Source organism: Penicillium subrubescens (genome assembly GCF_028828155.1).
Source record: "Penicillium subrubescens strain IBT 31985 chromosome Unknown utg000010l_segment0_segment0, whole genome shotgun sequence".
Taxonomy (NCBI): Eukaryota; Fungi; Ascomycota; class Eurotiomycetes; order Eurotiales; family Aspergillaceae; genus Penicillium; species Penicillium subrubescens.
In genome coordinates this window covers 1,867,900-1,887,081 of record NW_026643160.1, presented here as the reverse complement: position 1 = coordinate 1,887,081, position 19,182 = coordinate 1,867,900, and the positions used below count along the sequence as shown (strand labels likewise).

The 19,182-nt window shown below is 48.2% G+C and overlaps 7 protein-coding genes across 7 annotated transcripts; 4 read left to right on the top strand and 3 right to left on the bottom strand.

Moving 5' to 3' along the window:
* Nucleotides 1-603: 603 nt before the first annotated feature.
* N7473_011850 (uncharacterized protein) lies at nt 604-2,167 on the top strand (the record flags this gene model as incomplete). Its single annotated transcript, XM_057157789.1, has 4 exons — nt 604-1,488; nt 1,559-1,639; nt 1,696-2,071; nt 2,127-2,167. 4 exons carry the CDS (start codon nt 604-606, stop codon nt 2,165-2,167), a joined length of 1,383 nt encoding a protein of 460 aa, XP_057003639.1.
* Nucleotides 2,168-3,957: 1,790 nt separating this feature from the next.
* On the top strand, nt 3,958-5,389 carry N7473_011849 (uncharacterized protein; the record flags this gene model as incomplete). The annotated part of the gene is made up of 6 exons (XM_057157788.1): nt 3,958-4,141; nt 4,200-4,219; nt 4,274-4,310; nt 4,364-4,431; nt 4,498-4,973; nt 5,044-5,389. 6 exons carry the CDS (start codon nt 3,958-3,960, stop codon nt 5,387-5,389), a joined length of 1,131 nt encoding a protein of 376 aa, XP_057003638.1.
* A 1,201-nt stretch (nt 5,390-6,590) lies between these two features.
* On the top strand, nt 6,591-8,562 carry N7473_011848 (uncharacterized protein; the record flags this gene model as incomplete). The annotated part of the gene is made up of 8 exons (XM_057157787.1): nt 6,591-6,713; nt 6,773-6,843; nt 6,902-6,925; nt 6,976-7,065; nt 7,115-7,197; nt 7,250-7,647; nt 7,701-8,030; nt 8,083-8,562. 8 exons carry the CDS (start codon nt 6,591-6,593, stop codon nt 8,560-8,562), a joined length of 1,599 nt encoding a protein of 532 aa, XP_057003637.1.
* An 86-nt stretch (nt 8,563-8,648) lies between these two features.
* On the bottom strand, nt 8,649-10,559 carry N7473_011847 (uncharacterized protein; the record flags this gene model as incomplete). The annotated part of the gene is made up of 8 exons (XM_057157786.1): nt 8,649-8,861; nt 8,928-9,228; nt 9,282-9,382; nt 9,440-9,703; nt 9,757-10,015; nt 10,064-10,123; nt 10,184-10,342; nt 10,405-10,559. The coding sequence occupies 8 exons, from the start codon at nt 10,557-10,559 to the stop codon at nt 8,649-8,651; spliced, it is 1,512 nt and encodes a 503-aa protein (XP_057003636.1).
* A 535-nt stretch (nt 10,560-11,094) lies between these two features.
* Nucleotides 11,095-12,567, bottom strand: N7473_011846 (M20 family metallopeptidase; the record flags this gene model as incomplete). Its single annotated transcript, XM_057157785.1, has 5 exons — nt 11,095-11,309; nt 11,366-11,505; nt 11,560-12,181; nt 12,238-12,424; nt 12,475-12,567. 5 exons carry the CDS (start codon nt 12,565-12,567, stop codon nt 11,095-11,097), a joined length of 1,257 nt encoding a protein of 418 aa, XP_057003635.1.
* Nucleotides 12,568-12,922: 355 nt separating this feature from the next.
* Nucleotides 12,923-15,112, top strand: N7473_011845 (uncharacterized protein; the record flags this gene model as incomplete). Its single annotated transcript, XM_057157784.1, has 3 exons — nt 12,923-13,127; nt 13,211-14,595; nt 14,651-15,112. Exons 1-3 carry the CDS (start codon nt 13,076-13,078, stop codon nt 15,110-15,112), a joined length of 1,899 nt encoding a protein of 632 aa, XP_057003634.1. The 5' UTR covers nt 12,923-13,075.
* Nucleotides 15,113-15,610: 498 nt separating this feature from the next.
* N7473_011844 (DUF3433 domain-containing protein) lies at nt 15,611-17,842 on the bottom strand (the record flags this gene model as incomplete). Its single annotated transcript, XM_057157783.1, has 3 exons — nt 15,611-16,554; nt 16,609-16,743; nt 16,798-17,842. 3 exons carry the CDS (start codon nt 17,840-17,842, stop codon nt 15,611-15,613), a joined length of 2,124 nt encoding a protein of 707 aa, XP_057003633.1.
* Between the last annotated feature and the right edge of the window lie 1,340 nt (nt 17,843-19,182).

Below are 19,182 nucleotides of genomic sequence, written 5' to 3'. Positions count from 1 at the left end.
GGTTTCGAGGACACAATCTACACAAAGTTCGCGGGTGACTGGAAAGATATGACCAAACCTAGTCTTAGGAAACATCACACCCCATATGCCAAAGATGCTAAGACGGGCCAAATCTAATTGTTAGATTTCTCCCGTTGGGGATACGTGGAAGGGCGCTGAAGGTACGGAGTACAAACACCTTCCCACGACGAGCAAAATCGGCGAACGAGAGGATCCAGGGGGAGAGTGGCGACAGTCATTAGCATCGGAACAAAAGGTGGAGTACCGTAGTGGAGGGTGTTAACTCTATCCATGCAAGTGCATGTAGCTAGCCCTCTTTGGGGCCGAACAACGAACAAATTCGGGCCACGCGGGCGATCCCGTCGACCACCAAAAAAACAAAGCCACAAACAAAGAAAAGAGTCGGGAAAAAAAGCAAGGCGAAAATTCCAAAGAAATGCCCCTTTCTCTACCAATTCATGAGCAACAGGCTATGATTCCAATTGGTGCATTGACGCATGCATGCACCCCACCTAATTCACATTGCGAACGCAGAGTTGTAGCTTCCCTCCCTGGTTCAGATTCAATCTGGAAATTGTTCTGGAATTCTCAAATCATCAAATAATGACCAACAAGGAGCAAAGAGGCCTTGATACCTCCGATGCGGAGCATGCAAGCATTGCGGACTCGGCTGAAGAGTTTGAAGTCTTCAAGAAGACCGCAGATGGTGTGAGTTTTCGCGATGTGGGTTGGTTCAAAGCCTGCATTCTGTTTGTGAAAGTTCTTTTTGCGACAGGTGTGCTCTCTCTGCCTTCAGCACTACTCTCCCTCGGTGCTGTGGGTGGTGCCATCAGCATTGTGGCCTGGGGCGTACTCAACACATATGCCTTTGTGATCCTTGGGAACTTTCGCCTGCGTCGCCCTCACTGTCACTCCATTGCAGACATGGCAGAGGTGGTGGGCGGCGTGGTCGGCAAAGAAATCACTGGCCTATTATTTATCATCGGCTACGTTTTGGTCACAGGCAGTGGAATTGTTGGGGTATCCACGGCCTTGAACGCCCTCTCACATCATGCCGCCTGTACTGTCTGGTGGTCATTTCTGGCCATGGTGGTAGTGATCGCGACAGCCTCAATTCGCAAACTTACTCATGTTGGATGGCTCACATATGCCGGCTTCATCTCAATCTATGCTGCTGTGCTGATTGTGGTCATCGGTGTCACCACACGAGACCGACCAGCTGCCGCTCCACAGACAGGCCCCTACGACCTTGGTTATGTGGCTATCAACAACCCAGGTTTTGCTGCCGGCATGGTCGCATCCAGCACAATTTTCGTCTCCTCTGCCGGCACAAGCGCCTTTTTGCCCGTTATCTCGGAGATGCGTAACCCAAAGGACTACAAGAAAGCGCTGTACCCTTGCATGGTGCTAGTCACCGCGTCATATCTTGCCTTTAGCTTGGTTGTTTACCGTTGGTGTGGCCAGTGGGTCGCCAGCCCTTCATTAGGGGTAGGTCACCTTCATCTACCCCCTGCTAATCCAATCTTCACTATGTGAACTGACGAGAATTTCTGTATAGAGTGCTGGTCAAACGATCAAGATGGTATCCTACGGAGTCGCCTTACTAGGACTGATTGTGAGCGCCACGATTTATCTTCATGTAAGAAAATCTCCATTCCCCTCTATATGGACATTTGAGCTAAATTTAGTATTTAGGTTGGAGCAAAATATCTCTTTGTTCGGATTCTAGGCAAAACTCGTCACTTACAGGCAAATTCGATGATCCATTGGGGGACTTGGCTTGCCTGTACGGTTGTTCTGGGCGCCATATCTTTCATCCTCGCTGAAGCTATTCCCATTTTCAATTACTTGATCGCATTAGTCGGATCTCTATGCTTTGCGCCGCTCGCTATATCCCTCCCCGGGCTACTCTGGCTACACGACCATGGTCACTACTTGAAGGGATCTCTTGTGCAGAAGGTCAAGTTCGTCCTCCATATAGGAATGATCCTTCTCGGTATATTTTTCCTTGTTGGTGCAACATACGGCGTCATCATTCAAATCAAGGCGGCCTACGCCGATGGAACAATCGGTATGTTAGACATCTGTGGAGCACCACGCCAATTGCTAATCAATATCTACTAAAGGCTCAACATTCTCCTGTGCCGACAACTCGAATTCCTCCTGAAATACAAAGGTGCCTCTAGCAAATGATTCGTCGATAGATTGATAGACTGAACTGCAATCTCACAGTGATAGTGTGATATTGTGATGATTACTCTAGAGTGGAATCAGCACGGAAGCATAAAGGGGAGGCAATATGATTGTAGACCGAATAGGCGCCGAAGCCGGCATGAATCGGTCATAGAAAACGCCAAGTCCGGTCATCCACATCTGGTAACTCAGAGCCCCTTCCATTGGCTATCGTCTCAGTTTAATGATAGCATATTTTCCGAATTCGAAAAGCGAGCTTCGGTTAGCACGAAGAAGACCATCGCATGCACAGAATTAACTTTTCTATCCCTGTTGTTAGCGGAGAAGCCGCGTGCGATGGAGACCCACGTTCGGCCCCTGCAGGGGTCTAATACTGGAACTTGATTGAAAGAAACTCTTAAAGCATGCACAGCAGGAACGCGTTGAGCATATTTCAGCTCAACTCCCACTCACTGTTTGACGCGATAGGCTAACGCTTAAGCTCGGACGGCTAAGGAGTAGGCAACTGCCTACTGGCTATCAGCAACGCTGGGCAGCATCGACCCGCATCGTTCCCACCGTTGACTCGATACAGGAACTTCTCTCCTCAGTGGGAATTGCTGCCACTGCATAATCACGATCAGTGTTGCTCCACCGGTGAAAAGGTAACATCCGCTGGAAATTTTCTAAGTAGTTCGCCAAAAACCGCCCTACAATTAATGTGCAGTGTGCAGTCAGTGAAAGTGAGATTCGATGGAAAACGTTGCTTCTTCAAGCCTTTATCTCTTCCCCAGCACTGCGCACACATTATAGCCACTCCTAATTAGGCCTTCGACCTCGGCACCGAATGTCCAAGGTCAGCGAGAATCTCATCACAAACGATGAACCTTTCAGCCCGCTGTGGGTCTCCGGTGGTAAACTTTTAGGGCAAGGCTCGCTCGGCTTCGCTCCGCCCCGGATGATCTTGGACCAAGCCAGGCTGCCAGCCCCACTGGCTAAATTTCGTGATTCCTTCGCTGAACTTAATTTTTGCCTTAGTGGTGTAGCTCTGGGCACTCATTCACCCTCCAATATGAACTGGGTTGTGGCATTTAGTCATGGCCGGCCGAGCTCAGCTGCATCCATCCACTTGCGACTCGATAAGTCCGTTGTTGGTGGATATATCTCCGTCAAATCAACATCTTCGGATTTTGCTTCGTGTTGGGTCGTTCTAAGTTGCTCCACTCCCGACAAGCAGCTCTGGTCATAGAAAATTATGAAACTACTGTCGCTTGTTCTCCGCTAGGAATGTAACAACAAACTTCTAGCCCGCTGTGGGTCTTCTCGAGTACATTCTATGCGGACAAGTCTCGCGCGGCTTCGCAACGCTCCGAACTCCGACGATCTTCGACCTAACTAGCCTCCAGCTGGTCAAGTTGATTCCTTCGCTGAACTTAATTTTTCTGATAGCACTGCAGAATTAGCAGATTCCTCCTTTATTGATCTTTATCACAGCCGGGGCCGCAGATATCACCCTCAAGATGGAGGAGCTCAAGACAATGATATCGGTATTTAGCATACTCCGACCTACTTTAAGTGACACCATGGACTATCGAAGCCAATTGTGAGTGGACCCACTACCTGGTCTTCTCTGGCTTCTCCCTGGCCTTAGTTTTTTCAGCTATTCTGAACTGCTAATTCAGTGTGGAAGCTTCAAGGCGGCGTCAGGGTATTACATTGCTCGATTACTTCTATAGTGAATAGCCGACAAAGCTCAACCTACCACAGAAATTGTGAACTACGCGAATGACACAGCGACCAGCCGTCCCGCCACCGGAGGGGCAGAGTTCTAACTTTGCACATCCTAAAGATGTCTTGCACACAGTGAATCTCGCGACTCAACTGTTGTGTATTGTGGTCGTCACGATATTCGTGGTTATACGGATATGGATCAAAGCCCAATATCATCGAAACCTCAATGCAGAAGACTGTAGGAGGAGTCTTTCATCACTTTGAAATCCGTTCTGATACTGACTATCCTCTAACAGATTTGACAGTTGCTGGATGGGTATGGCTTCCTTCAGCCTTCTGTTGGTCGGTTCTAGGGCTGACTACTTCTAAGGCGTTATTTATGGGGTTTTGCGCATGCATGCTTATACGTGCGGATTTATTTTCCACGTAAACGACGTCGTCATTGCTAATCATAATATAGTCAATTCCTACGGTGGTGGATATAATGCTTGGGATGTCCCTGAAACCGAGTTCATCAAGTTCCAAAAAGTCTGAATGAACCCCTTCACTATCGTTTCTGCTCGCTGACTAGAAAGGAAATCATTTCGAACTCAGGCTTCATACGCAACTACGCTGATTTATGTTCCGATGGTTTTCATCATCAAGGTCGCGCTGCTAGCTGTCATGGGAAGAGTTTTCGCTCCACATCGCCGGAAGATTAAAGTCATCTACATCAGCATTGTCATCATGCTGTGCTACTACATTCCAGCACTATTTATCAAGATCTTCTTCTGTGAACCTATCTCAGCATACTGGCTGGGTACACTCAACGGCGGCAAATGTCTCGACCAGCGGAAGGTTATTATAGCCGACTCTGTTATCAGCATCGCTGGCGATTTATGGATTTTAGTCTTGCCCGTCCCATTGATCTGGTCACTCCAGATGACATCGGCCAAAAAGATGCGAGTCATTGGAATTTTGGGTGCTGGGGGACTTGCTACGGGCTTCAGTATTTGGCGACTGGTGATCATGGTGGTGGAAAGCAACACGACGAACACAACATGGTTTTGGATTCACTGCGTTCTGACTGCGTAAGGATGATCTATTCTTTTCCCGATATTTCCTATCACAGAGTCACCACTAACCAAATAGTTTCAATAGTAACGCCGAAGCAGGTATCGGTTTAATCTGTGCCTGCCTACCTGCGATGAACCATTTCTTCACCGCTGTGAAAAACATGCGAAGCAACACCAACAATACCGATTGTTCTAAAAGCCATGAGCTGGGAAGCTGGCAAATGCATTCCGGTCGCTCTGCTGCCCAACGAACTCCCGAAAACTTCTTCCTGCCTAGCCAAAACGATCAAGCACATCTTATCTCCACTGCTGCTGGTCCCGAACACCGCCAGAACTCCATTTCTAGTGTACGCTCTGAGCCAACTAGCACCAAACTGGATGGAATCAGCAGGAACGTCACTGTATCGCAAGTATTTGAGATCGTGAGATAACGATACCCCGGGCAGTACCTGCGCGGACTTTTGTTGCTGTCGTTACCATTTCCTTGTATCTCATATCAGCCGATGGACTTACAAGGACATGGTTGGACCGGTGTTGAAATTTGTCAACTTCCCAAAGACGGTTGGGCTTGTTACTCAGCTCAAAATGTTCCAAGTATCGTCCCAGAAACTTCAAGGTCGCGACACTGTTCCTTACGCTATCCATAATTGCGAAACACTTTACATTCCTCTTTTTTAAACTGATCCGCCAGCGGAATTTGCTGTCGCCTGTGAGTCGAGTCCCCACCGAGAGTGGGTGTTGCGCGAATTGTCAAACCCAACACTCATTAATGAGAATTGAGGTGTTTGTCTCGAAATTAGCGATTTCGAATGCGTTTCTATGTTGCCTTTCTTATTGCAAGCGGCTCCCATACAAGTGCAGGATTAGGTCCTGGAGGGAACGCAAAGGTTTCTTCATGTTAACGACCACAAGCAGGGGTTGAGAAAATTTTTGATTCCGCCTATTTCGAGTCAATCGAGCTCTAAATCCATTTTCCACGTGCCATAATTGCGGCCCCTGAATCTCCTTTGTATTATGCCCTTCTCAGGGGTTTTTTGCGCTATGTTAGGTTTTGAGATAGCGTAGGTCCAAAATCAGGTCCCCAATGTGACCATATGATTCAAATTTCATATTGCTTATTCATGACCCTAGCCACCCAAGCGGCGGACGATAGGTGCCCTTCAAGCTGACAAGTAATCCCTGTATAAACTCAGGTCAGCTCACTCCGGCCTTGCCGAGCTTGGAATGTGACCGCTTGGGGTACCGCCCTTACTTTAACCTTAAATCATAAGCATCACAGTAGGTTCACCTTCCTGATTAGGAAACTCATGCTAACTTTGGCTTACTAGCTGAACGGCATCACAAGCTGGTCACAAACCTCTCCCCTCAATCTGACCTCACTCTACCAGTCATCAGCAAGGTATAGTCTAGATGGTTATCTTCACAATAGTACATTTTGTAGTGGTAACTGCTAACTTGCCAAATAGTACAAGTTCCGGGATCATGCAGAAGCGAGCTCGGTCCTAGCCTAAATTCCCCTCTTTTCGCCCAGTCTCTTTGTTCTTCCTTTTTCTTCGACTCTGTTCTTTCACTCTCCCACGAAATTTATTCTCCCATTCTGTGAATTGAGTAAAAGCCAAATTATCTGCGAAAATGGTGTCTGATGATTTGAAGAATGCGCCAATATACAACGATCATGAGGCTTCGGATTGTCCTTCTGTTCGCGACCGAGATAATCTCCAGCTTCAAAGGCTAGGTAAAAACCCAGTGTTAAAGGTACGTTTGACTCTTGTTAAGAGTTAAGGTGATGGTTAATTACTGATTATACTCGGTAGAGAACTTTCGGTATTCTCTCCATTTTGGGTTTCAGCTGTACAATTATAGGAACATGGGAAGGAATCCTCGAGTGAGATGATCAACGACCACAACGCTGTTTGTGCCTCTGAAAGCTAACTATTCTATAGCACGTTTATCATTGCTTTGACTAAGTTCGTGCTGTTTATTGTTACCCTTACATTTCATCGCTGACAGAGAATAGTGGCGGTTCCGCGGGCGCTATATATGCTTTTATCTTCGCCTGGGTAGGAACTATCTCTTGTTTCCTGCTGCTGTCGGAACTGTCCTCAATGTAAGTTTTCCCACACATCAAAATCATTTCTTGGCTGACCCTAGTCTAGGGCTCCCACGTCTGGAGGCCAATATCATTGGTGTGCGATGCTTTCACCACGCAGTACGATGAAGTTCACCAGCTATATTACCGGTAAGCGTCAGATAAAAGTCTTCACTTACCTCCATATTGATAGATTCCATAGGTTGGCTGGCTGTCATTGGATGGCAAGCGGCGTTTGCATCGACGGCTTACCTTTCCGGGACACAGATTCAAGGCGCTGCAATACTTGCACACAAATACTACAAACCTGAGGCCTGGCATGGTACACTTATCATGTGGGCCAGTCTCCTTCTTGCGCTTGCGGTAAACTTAGTCGGAGGCAGGTTTTTACCACGAGTCGAAAATCTCATCTTGGTCGTTCATATTCTGGGATTCTTCGGTATTCTCATCCCGTTGACAACTTTGTCGGATCACAAGACAAAGGAAGAAGTTTTCACAGAATTCCTCAATGGAGGTAACTTTGCTAGCCAAGGTCTGTCCTGGTTCGTGGGCATGACTGGCTGTGTTTTTGCTTTCTCTGGCGGAGATGCTGCGGTACATGTAAGTGATAAGATTCCAGAGGTCCACTTGGGCAAAGACTAATGGTATTATAGATGGCTGAAGAGGTTTCCAATGCTTCACGAGTAATTCCGCGCGCTATCATGCTCAGTGTAGCAATCAATGGGTCTCTCGGATTTGGCATGTTGATAGCAATGCTTTTCTGCCTCGGTAATATCGACGATGCATTGAACACTCCGACCGGCTACCCTTACATCGAAATTTTCTATCAAGCAACGAACTCTATACCCGGGGCTTTGGCTATGGTCTCGATCAATCTTATCATGGCCGTTTGTATAGTTGTTGGTATGCTCACTGCAACATCACGCCAATTTTGGTCGTTTGCGCGTGATCGAGGTGTCCCAGGGTGGCGATTGTGGAGTCGGGTGAGTAGGCGCAACTGAGCTATTAATTTGGCACCAACTAAACTTGTCTAAGGTCTCTTCCAAACACCTTCCCGCATACTCCGTCTATCTTACCATGACCGTCGCCTGGCTTCTCGGCCTGATCAACATCGGCTCAGCCGTTGCGTTGAATGATATAACCTCAATGGCCGTGTCTGGTCTCTATGCATCATATCTTATCGTTGCAGTCCTACTTCTCTATCGCCGTTGTCGAGGTAATATTACCGAGTATGGTGAGAGTGAGGTAACTTTGATCAATGTTCCAGGCGCACCACTAGTTTGGGGACCGTTCCGCATGCCGGGTCTCCTAGGTATTTTGGTGAACATCTATGCCTGCATTTACATGGTCATAATCATCTTCTTTAGTTTCTGGCCTCCGTTGATGAATCCAAGCCTCGAGAACGTGAATTTCAGCGTGGTAGGAACCGTTGGCGTTGTCATCTTCGCCATTGCGTATTATGTTTTACGGGCTCGGAATGTATACCAGGGCCCTATCATGGAAGTGGCGTTGTGAGAAATTCATAGAATATATAGGGATTGAGCCTGATCTATGTATGGAAAAATATCCAATATTCAGAATTGATCCCTTTCCACGCGACACTAGTACACATAGCGGAACTCCACATTCTTCAAATCTGTGGTATCCATCAACTCCCTCTGAGTTGCTCCGCCGTACTTCTCCTCGTTACCGGTAGCCACGGCACCCACGCTCTTCTTATCTCGCCGACCGTTCTCCCATCGCAGATAAAACAGCAAGGCAAGTCCAACGATGACGCAGATGACGAGGCAGATGATTATAGCCATGAACCCGCTCTATAATGAACTTAGTATGAACATTCAGTGCAAAAAATGAATTATTGCTGAAACATATGAACTTACCTGGTATTTTGGGGCCTCACGTGCGAAAAAGAGCTGCGGTCCGACGATATTGCCAGTGCAATACATGATGAAGTAGATAGCGCTGACGGTTGTTTTTTTCGTGAAGCCACCCACGTTAGAACTGATCATTGCCAATGATACAGGCATACTAGCGGAGTAAACGCCCATCAGAAGAAGACCAGCATAGCGTGTGGCAGTAGAAGTCCCAGCATAGACCAATGCGCTTCCAAGGATACTGATCATTATCATGCCAACCATGACTAGGCATCGACTGTTGGGTACTCTTGAGGAAACAATGCCCCTACAATGATTGATGAGTAATTCTCGTTGGCAGGAAATTATAGATAAACTTACCCCAGCAACACGAATACAAACACAATAAAACCCCCAGGAAGTCCGAGTAGCAGTGTATGGAAAGTGTCGAAGCCAAACCCTTGCAAGACCAATCCGCTGAACTGAGGTCTCTTAGATTTTGATCTGTAGAAATATCTGAGGCGTGTAAAGTCACTCACAGTTGTGAACCCGCCATTGGGAATATTGCAAGCAAGAATCAAGGCTGCAAGGAGCCAGGTCTTAATGTCTGTGAAAGCTTCAACAATCTGACGGCGATCAATTTGTGAGTTTTTATACCCGGTTTGGTTTGCTTTCATCCGCTCAATCGCTATCACCCTCTCTTCTTCCGTTAGGAATTTAGCATCTGTAGGTGAATCCGGAAGTCGGAAAAGCATCAGCGTGCCCCACAGAAAAGTAGCGAGCCCAAAGATGATAAAAAGCCACTACGAATGGAATCAGCAAAGTTCTCACGGTTTTGAAGAAGTATCAAACACACTTGCCATGCCTTGAGGCTATTCTTAATTTGCAAAATACCGACTGCGATGAGGTTCCCGAAAATAAGAGAAAGCGAGTTTCCACAGAACCAGATACCGGCACGAAGGGGCTGTTCAGATGTGCGATACCAGAGAGAGGTGATTAGAGTGAACCCTGGCGATAAGCTTGCTTCAGTACATCCAAGCAAAAACCGAGCTACCATCATAGTGGCAAAGTTCTTCGTAGTCGCATGACAAGCAAGAACTATGGCCCATAAGATACTGTCATTTGTTAGCAAAGTTCAAGGCAGGGCTATGGAGAGGACCAACAAGTTGACGGCCAAAAATTTTCCCAGAGGAAACTTGATCATGAGCAATGAGGCCGGATATCTATTGGACCATAAACGTCAGAAACCCGTGACCAGATGAGGAGTGTTAATGTTGACTCACGAGAAAAACAGATATCCGAAATAGAAGATTCCAGATGTCCAGCTATACTGATTTCCAATCAAGTGAAGATCCTTTCGAACCCCCATGAGCGCAGCATGGCTTAGCGTCTGTTTATCCAAGAAGGCCATCATATAGGCCACGAGCATGATCGGGAGAATTCTGTTAAAAAACAGTGTCAGTATAGATGGGATTTCGCAGGCTTCTAAGGTATAGGTACGAACGTGAAGTCAATCTTACGCACAAGTCTTCTCTCTGCAGCAGAGGAGAAATGGGGTGATGAGGATTGGAGTTGCTCAAGCGCTCCATTGTCAACGCTTTGTTGGTCCATTTCTCTACCGGAAATGCCAAATTCCTTCTTAGCGAGTGTTCCTGCCATTGTCTCAGTCAACTATTTCATGGAGTTTTGAACAAGATGAAAGACTTAATTTCTTCAAGGAACCTGGCTCCCAGGGCCTTATTTATACATCATTAAGCTTGGACAATCGGTATCTCCTCATACCAACGTGACCTTTTGCTTGGCTTCCAAGATAATCATAGAACCCCGCAAAGTCAATCCTTAGATAAAGGTCTGTGCTCATGACTGGTTTCCTCGGGTCCATCATCATTGGTTCGGTCGGCAAGGCTACTTGTGGCTTGGCGAGTTTAAAGCCATGGCGGCCACGCAGATAGGGAGAAATAGATAGTCTAGGCTAGTCGTTCTGATAAGTTGATGGGGTCTAACAGAATTTAAGCTGGTTTCCCCAGATAACAAGGGTGGGTCTTAGGTAGCTCAGGCGGCTCCATTTGATGGGATCTTTTCTCATGTCTGGATCCTTAGATCTGATTATCAGGACCTCGGCCGGAGGAAAACTTGCACTATCAATTTCATTTGTCTCAGATTATCGGCTACACAGCTACAGTAAGTTATCCTATCATTCACGCTGGAAATCCTTCTTGACTGCCTCGGCAAATTTGTCATCAACCAGCACCTGGCATCCGACAACGGCCATTCCAGCAGCACAGGCGATAGCCCTTTCAAATCCCTCCGGGGAGCCCGCCCCACTTGTGAACTCGGGGGTATGGTTGACGCCCTTGGCTGGGATACAGAAAACGCCATGGAAGCCAGGTACGACATACGATACATTGCCTAATGTGCTGTTAGCCGCGGTAAATCAGAAACCCGGGGGAAGGGGGTTGACGAACCCATATCAGTTGAACCCCCCGCGAGTGCGCCCTTCTGCTCAGAGTTATCAAGCAGAGTGTGGTGACCCATTGCCCGCATTGCTGAGACATAGCTCTCACAAATGGGCATATTGGCCTTCAGGTCATCATACCCAACGCCCCTTAAAATTTCTATTAGACGAATGATAGTTGCTGATGATGTGTGGAGTTCATACCATTCATATTCCACTTTGCAGCCTGTCGCAGTGGCTGCAGCCTCAAAGCATTGCATCACCTTCTCCGTCAAAGGCTTCAGGGTTTTCTTCGTTGGAGAACGAATGTAGTAATCCACAGATGCGGACATCGGGATGATGTTCGGGCGAGCACCTCCATTAACAATGACACCGTGGATCTTTTGAGATGGCAAGATCTGTTGTCGGAGAAGAGAAATGTTCACGTATGCTGAGACCACCGCATCAAGGGCGTTGATTCCTTCCCAGGGCGCCGCTGCTGCGTGCGACGGTTTTCCAGTATATGTAACTTTGACTTTGTCGTTGGCCAAATATCCTCCTTCAACGACGGTCGCAACACCATGCACGTCAGGGCGATTAGGTGACATTGGAACTGGGTGCACCATCAGGCAAGCGTCTACGTCCTTGTAGGCTCCGGCCTCGATCAATTTCACTTTACCACCGCCAGATTCTTCAGCTGGAGTACCCAGAAGACGGACGGTGAATCCCGAGATGCCGGAAGACTGTGCCTGTGCCTTCATCGCCTCGCATGTTGCAATAAAAGCTGCGATAGAGCTTGTTGCAATCAAGTTATGGCCGCAGGCATGACCAATGCCAGGGAGGGCATCTAACTTGTGTCAATATATATTGGCCTGTTTGGGATGTTGGTCCAAAGCTCCCTACCATATTCCGCATTGTACACAACAACACGTCCGCCACTTCCGTGAGTAAACTCAATCTCAAGAGCCGTCTCGAGACCGTATGCCTTGGGACGGACTTGATAGCCACTCGATTTGAGGCTGTTGAAGAGCTCACAGACGTGATCGTGAGCCTGGTATTCTTGGTAGGCAAGTTCAGGATTCGACCAAATCTAAACGAGGTTAACTGTCAGGTAAGTCTACTTCCTACTGGACTGCATACCTTGTGGTTGATATCTTTCAGCTGCTCATCGTAACGTCGAAGTGCTTCCTGAACACTCTCCAGGAAGGGTCGTTGCGCCTCGGGAACATGCATTTTGCGTACTTTGATCAAAGTTGACAGGGATGAGAGGTACGCGCAATGATAAGATTGCGGCGTATAATTTTATAGGAAGGAAATGCTGGACTTATCAGGGTCTCGCGTTTGACTTTACATAATTTGGTATCTTTGAGCTCACCATTTCCCCGCTTGGCAGTCCAGTTCCACTCGGCAACGGCAACGCTTCGCCTTTCTTGATATGGTTAGCGATCCGTAGCCGACACAGCCAATCGGCAGCGTTGGTTCGGCAACTCTCTTTCTTATCGTCGTTAATTTTCAAGTCTGGTTGCCTCCACTCGGCAGATAAGGCACAGCACTTCCCTGGCCTCTACTGGACCATTTCTCCTTCGACATCTCCTGAAAGTGCCAGTCACCCTCCACTTTGGCGATAGGCTCGCCTAAGCTCGCGCAACAGAATTACCCCAGACTACTGAGCTGCATACCCGATATTGCTGAACGGACCCATAAAGATCCTCTAGCACCAGATGGGGTCCGGACGGCTGTCATGGTCGGTACCCAGAAGATGCATACGCAGGGCAAGACACGTTCCAAGACCGGTAGGGATCCACACGCCGCTTATCCCTTGATTAACCTTGGAGATTGTCCTTTAGCGAAGGGTATAGCTGATAGATTTGGCTAGGGTGCCGAACATGTCGCATCCGTAAAGTGAAATGCGACGAGGAGAAGCATCCAGTCGAAGGCCAGGAGCCTCAGTGCCGACGATGCACAGCAGCACGCATCAAATGCGAGTGGAAAGGCGGACCTATTCCGCGCAAGACTTCCTCTCCTGCATCATCCTCGACTTTGAGAATCAACCCCGAGAAACCATCCCCGCGTGATGCTGGCCGGTCCGACAAAGCTGGTCGAAAACGACTTCCCCCGCAGCAATCTGTCAATTCCTGCCAAGCGCCACTTCTTCCGTTGCATAGAATAGGAAATGGGGACCGTAATCAAGTCCTACAAGCGGCAAACTCTTTGACTCTATCTGCCTTTGACCGAGATTGTCTCAGTTACCTCCAAAATTCAACCCTCGTCATCGTCCTCGGCAAGCATTGGCCATGGTCTACGATCTCGTACGCGTACCACCGAATCGCCGTCAATGAGCCTATGGTCATGAGTATGATGCTGGCGAGTACTGCAAGGGAGGTACATCGATCACGACTTTATGATCAGGAGGCGCTTTCTATCAGCAGTTTGAACTCAGGTTCCGGGGCTAATAATGAATCCTGTGAGCTCGACGGGCGGATGCATTACGGTCGAGCATTATCAAGCCTTCGTCAAGCCCTGAGATCCGGTGTCAAATCGCCACAGAAAATCGAGGCTATTTTCATTACTTTGTGGTTGATGATCGACTACGAGAATCGCTTTGGAAGCGGTGCTGCGGCGATCAACATCCATATCAGAGGCATTGAGAGCCTCCTTCACAATCATGTTGTCCCATTTCTCAGGGGCCGCGCTCAGCAGCACTACGAACACTCTGGACCCCTGCAGAAGTCATCTCCTGCCCTCACCTTCCATAATGGGACCTCTTCTGTCCGTCCACCAGCGGATCTTATATCGCCAGCCACCGGTGAACAAGCTGCTGAAGCCAGCTCTGGTCCACTTATTTCACAGCCAGATTCTGCCGAGGGGCTTGGATGTACCTCAGTACCTCTCTTTCTCCTCTGGACGTTATATTTCTTCACCCCAGCAGCATTATTTTTCGGGCCTACGACTGGGCGTCTGGACTCGGATATATTTCACTTTTTCCTGGGCAACGACACCGATGAAACAATACCCTTGACACTGGCAGAACTATATCGAATTAGTAGACAGTCACCTTCTCGATTCTGGGGCGAGACATACCCAATGTCTGCCCGATTGGATGACATGGAGAATCTTCCGGCACTGACCCTTTACCATCGGAGTCATGTCATGCAATTCAAGATCACTGAACAATTCAAGCGAGGCGCACCTACTGAGACAACAGTGGACGAAGTATCCCCCTACCAGAAAATCATCAATGAGATCAACGTCATCGCGCTGGTAGGTCACCACCGGGCCCACACACCTTTCTTCTTCAGCATCTAACCAGTGACAGGAATATGACACCGTCCTTACAACCGTCAGATCTTCTCAGTCCTGCGATATTGGTGAAGTTCGCCGGGTTTTGGAGACAAGCCACTGGGCTGCAATTACATTCTACAGCACCATTGTCCTCTTCCACCTTTGTTTCCAGGACATCATCAACAAACATCCGGGAACTCAGGTCCACACCAAACTGATACCTCTTTCTTCCGCAGTATCGCTGGTTCTCGAGTTGAGCCTAAAGCTACATCGCTCCAGGCCGCACCTGATTGTTCGCATTACATGGCCTTTATTCCTAGCTGGCATTGCAACATCAGACCGAATATACCAAGATTGGGTGTCGATCAGATTGAAAGAACTCGGTCGCTTTGGACAAAACTATACTCGAATCGGTCGCCGGTTTGATGAAATCATACAGGGCGGGCATCCGTATGTCTCTGAAAAGGATTTTCACTTTCTGGCGAATGCGGAATAGAAAATATTCATCTTACTGTATCTTTCTATGAATTTTCAGCACCCGTCTCTCAGTAACATACAACACGTTTACGTTGATTTATATTGTAGAGAAACTATTACATGACCCAGAAGAGGTCTATCAAAAAGTCACCTTTTGTGGTACGGTGCTCTCCGAGCAGTAACTGGGCGATTGAGAGATCGACCAGAACCAGACAGATTGCAAGCGCCCATGGTATCTTAGCGAGGGTGTTCATATTTAAGATTTTTATGTATTTCCCTATGCCACCTCGCCTTTGCCTGGGCAGCTTCATGATAGAAGCCTCAGTTATAAAGACTGGGCGAGAACCGGTGTGATAACAAGTTGAATATACCATGAATATGACTAATTTCCTATATTTTCCATTCCTAAAATATAGTGACATATACCTGCAGTGATGTATTGCAAAGCGTAGTGGCCGTATATTCTAATGAAATATATTACAGGGGAACCCAAAACAGAGCCCACAAGTCAGAGGATCTATTCTCCATCTGAATATGACACATTCGGATATCGAAACCAGATTGGCTTGCCTGAAAGGTATATAGCCCTCCCAGGCCGAATCCCATATACCGGGGACACACCATTCTCGATCGCCTTTTCACTCGTTGCATCAAACCCCAGATGCCGTCTCCCATCTCGGCCCAAATAGAGGCCGAAATGATATTTGCGCTTCGCAAGATGCACTTTCGAGACAAGGTGGATTTCACGGTCCGACGGGTCCTGGGCATAGAACTCGTTGCTGTTCATTATATGACTATCATAGCAGAGGGTCAAGAGCTCCGCTAGAGTGGGGATAATGATGAGGGTGCGATACTCCGGTGGCGGTCTAGAGAAAACGAGGGAGATGCAGTAGACGACCAGCACGGCAAATAGCGTGTAAAAGCTGGCTGGGGCGACGGTCATATGCCAGCCACCGGGCGCTTCCTTGGCTGTAAATGTGCCTGCGATGAGGATCGGCGGAAGGCTGGATAGGGTGGCGAGAAGGGTAAACCATGCCACGCGCCAATGTTTGTTCAGTGTGGCTGTTAGGGTGACACTGGCTGCGTTTGGACCAATATAGTCGAGTAACACGCTCTCCTCGGCTGGGACAGGGGTCTCCATGCTGGCTATAGGTTGTAGGCAGCGGTAGAAATAGGACGAGGCATACATTTCCATGGAGAATAAACTGAAAAGTACGGAAGGCAGGAAGGCGAAGAGGATTTCTCGCACCAGTGCAATGCCGGCCATGGGGGCTGGGGGTGTGAAAGTAAACCCATCTTGAATGATGCCTCGAGACATGCCGAAAATACAGATGACGACAAAAGCCAACCCAATGGCGAGTATCAATGCCAGTACACTATCGATGTGATTTAAGTAGACGGTTCTATAGCGAAAGCGCTCTGGGTGGTCAACGTAGTATCCATCGGCGTGAAGTGGCGCTTCTGTATATTGTGAGTTCAAAATTATTCATTATTTGTCCAGATCTGTACTCTGACCATCGATGTTACGGGAGAACGTGACATTGTAGTCCCCCAGAAATGGTGATGCACTTCCTCCTTCCTCGTGTGTCCCTCGCTGTTCCAAGGTTGGGGTTTCAGCTTCGTCTCGTGGAGTTGGAGGTTGTTCAACGACTGAAGATCTTATCAGCATCTTTCTACCATTAATGATCATCTGAGTGATTGCACCTTCTGGTTTGTAGAATCTGACACCATGCCATATCGTCTCTTCTCCGTTGCGGAGAACCATCCAGTAGCCGAGACGCAGCACGCCATACTCCACATGCCAGGATCCCGCAATTCTGTAGAGGTGACTAGGGTCCTCAAATTCCAGTCCATAGAAAGGTTCGTAAATGTTGGAACCCTGCACGAGCGCCAATTGAGAGGCAATTGAGCTAGCCTCCCACTTCAAACCTGTGCGCACCGACCACAGCCGCACCAGTATGCTGATGGTGGTTCCCATTAGCAGACTGTATACCGTGATAGCAATATAGGCGACTTTATTTGAAACGGTGATTGACCATCCCGCGGGGTCTTGCGTGGTTTGGAACAGGGCGTTTTTCAGCGGCGTGAGAAAAGGGATCACCAGAAACGACGTTGAGAAAGTGACCATGGTGAGGATATGGCGTTCCTTGATGAGACGGGCCAAAGCGGCTGGTGTTGGGAAAAAAGCCAATAGATTGCTCACAGAGCGCAAGGTGAGTAGGCCTTGCGGCGCTCGGCCACTAAGGCCAGTCGATGCAGATGCCATGGTGATGTATGGGATGAGGCGGAGGTAGGATCGAGCCACGGACCCCCACCACACTGTCGTGACGGTGCCTGCGGCTGCGGGCACGTAGCGAAAGGCGAGCCGGCTAGAGGTCTGGGCAACGTGCAGCATTTCGGGTGCGATATTGTTTAAACAGACGATAATTACCAGTCCGGTCATGCATGCCCCAAAAAAAGCGGTGGCCAAAAAAAGACACCAGTTTTGTAGGACGAGTGGTTTCCAGTCTAGCTCCGGATAACCTGAAGGAGTCTCTTCCAGCGGTATGAACTTTTCCTCTTCTTCCTGAAATGAAATCCGAGTGTTTGTCGCATCGGGTCGCTGGTACGCAGCGTCCGTCTCATCGGCCGGTGGAGTCTCTTCTATTTGAAGCGATTGCCTTGTATCGTTTTCTTCCCCATGATGACAGAGGTCTTCTTGACTTTGCGGTGTTGGGTCATGAGGTGAAGGGATTTCGGTGCTCTCCATTTCGGTAGAAAGTGAATAGCCATGGGTTACCCCTGAGTATGCCTAGGGTCCTTTCTTATACGTGACCTAACCTTAGTGATCGAGTCATGCTGACTCTTCTTGTTATATCAGCCTCATCTTTTGTGGTACAGACTTGCTGAGGTGCAGAAGCTCAGGTGCCGCGCAGCCTCTGGCACAAGATGTGTTGTCCCAATCAGAGGATCTCTGCAACAGGTTGTATGCAAAGGCTGAGACCGGGCGGCTAATCCCTTCAAGTCTTGAGATCCACTTTTTTTGCTCTTTGCTTTGTCTTTTGAGGTATAATCATCGTGGGTGATTCGCCGACCGCATCCCAGCTCCTCTCACTGCTACTCACAGCCTCACCCACTGCACACCCTCTGCACACCATCTGCACACCCTCGGATCACCTTCTCCAGGCCCTTGTCGATCGGCCATGTTGGTATTTGAAGATTGGACCCCATAAATAGGCAAGAATAGTAGCAGGTGACACTATACCAGTTGCGTTCTATATTTGGCTTCCCGACGCGCTCGAAGTTCGAACGCTCATGGTCTTCTCCATATAACCCCTTGATAGGGTATGTCGGAATTTGCTCGACAAAAGGATCAAATCCAAGAGATAGAATAGTGATAAGAGCACCGATAGTCACGACGGAGTCGCCTTTATGCTGAATCAATATATGGACACGTCCGCGCTTCAACGGGGTGCAGGGCGTTCAGGTACAGATACAGAATAGAATGGTTTGTGTTTCAGACCGCTCATTTTGAACGCACTGAAGGGACTGGAAGGATAGGGCAGCAAGGGCACCGAATCCAACGAGTAAAAAAAAAGATGAAGCTAGACAAACAGCCGCTTTGGTTCTATCGAACCTGCATCTCGTGTGGTGGCTGTGTGTAAGTGCCAAGACTGGAGACTGGTTTTTTTTAGAATGCACAAGGCGACCAAATAATAATAATAAGAGTTCAACTAAGAGGGTCAGTGCGGCGGTCACGGGACAAGTGGTGTGAGCGAGGGTGAGTGCACAATAGACAGGGTGAAATGAGGGGTGAGAGCGGGTGAGACTGGGTGAGACTCACCGTCTGTCGCGCGACCATATTAAGAATTGTGATTTGAGAACATCCTACATTGGCCTGGTATGCTGCATTTATCCCTTTACATGGCCTCAGAATGAACCCTAATTTCGTTCGGCCGCTAAAGTGTGTAAGCCCGCTCTGAAGGCATTCCCTAACACGCTAGTATAGGGCAGCTCGAAATCAAATTCCACCGCTTTGCTCTTAAAGATCCTTTTCTGGAACCCTCTTTGGAAACACATAATCATGCTGCAGTTAGACTGCCACTGACC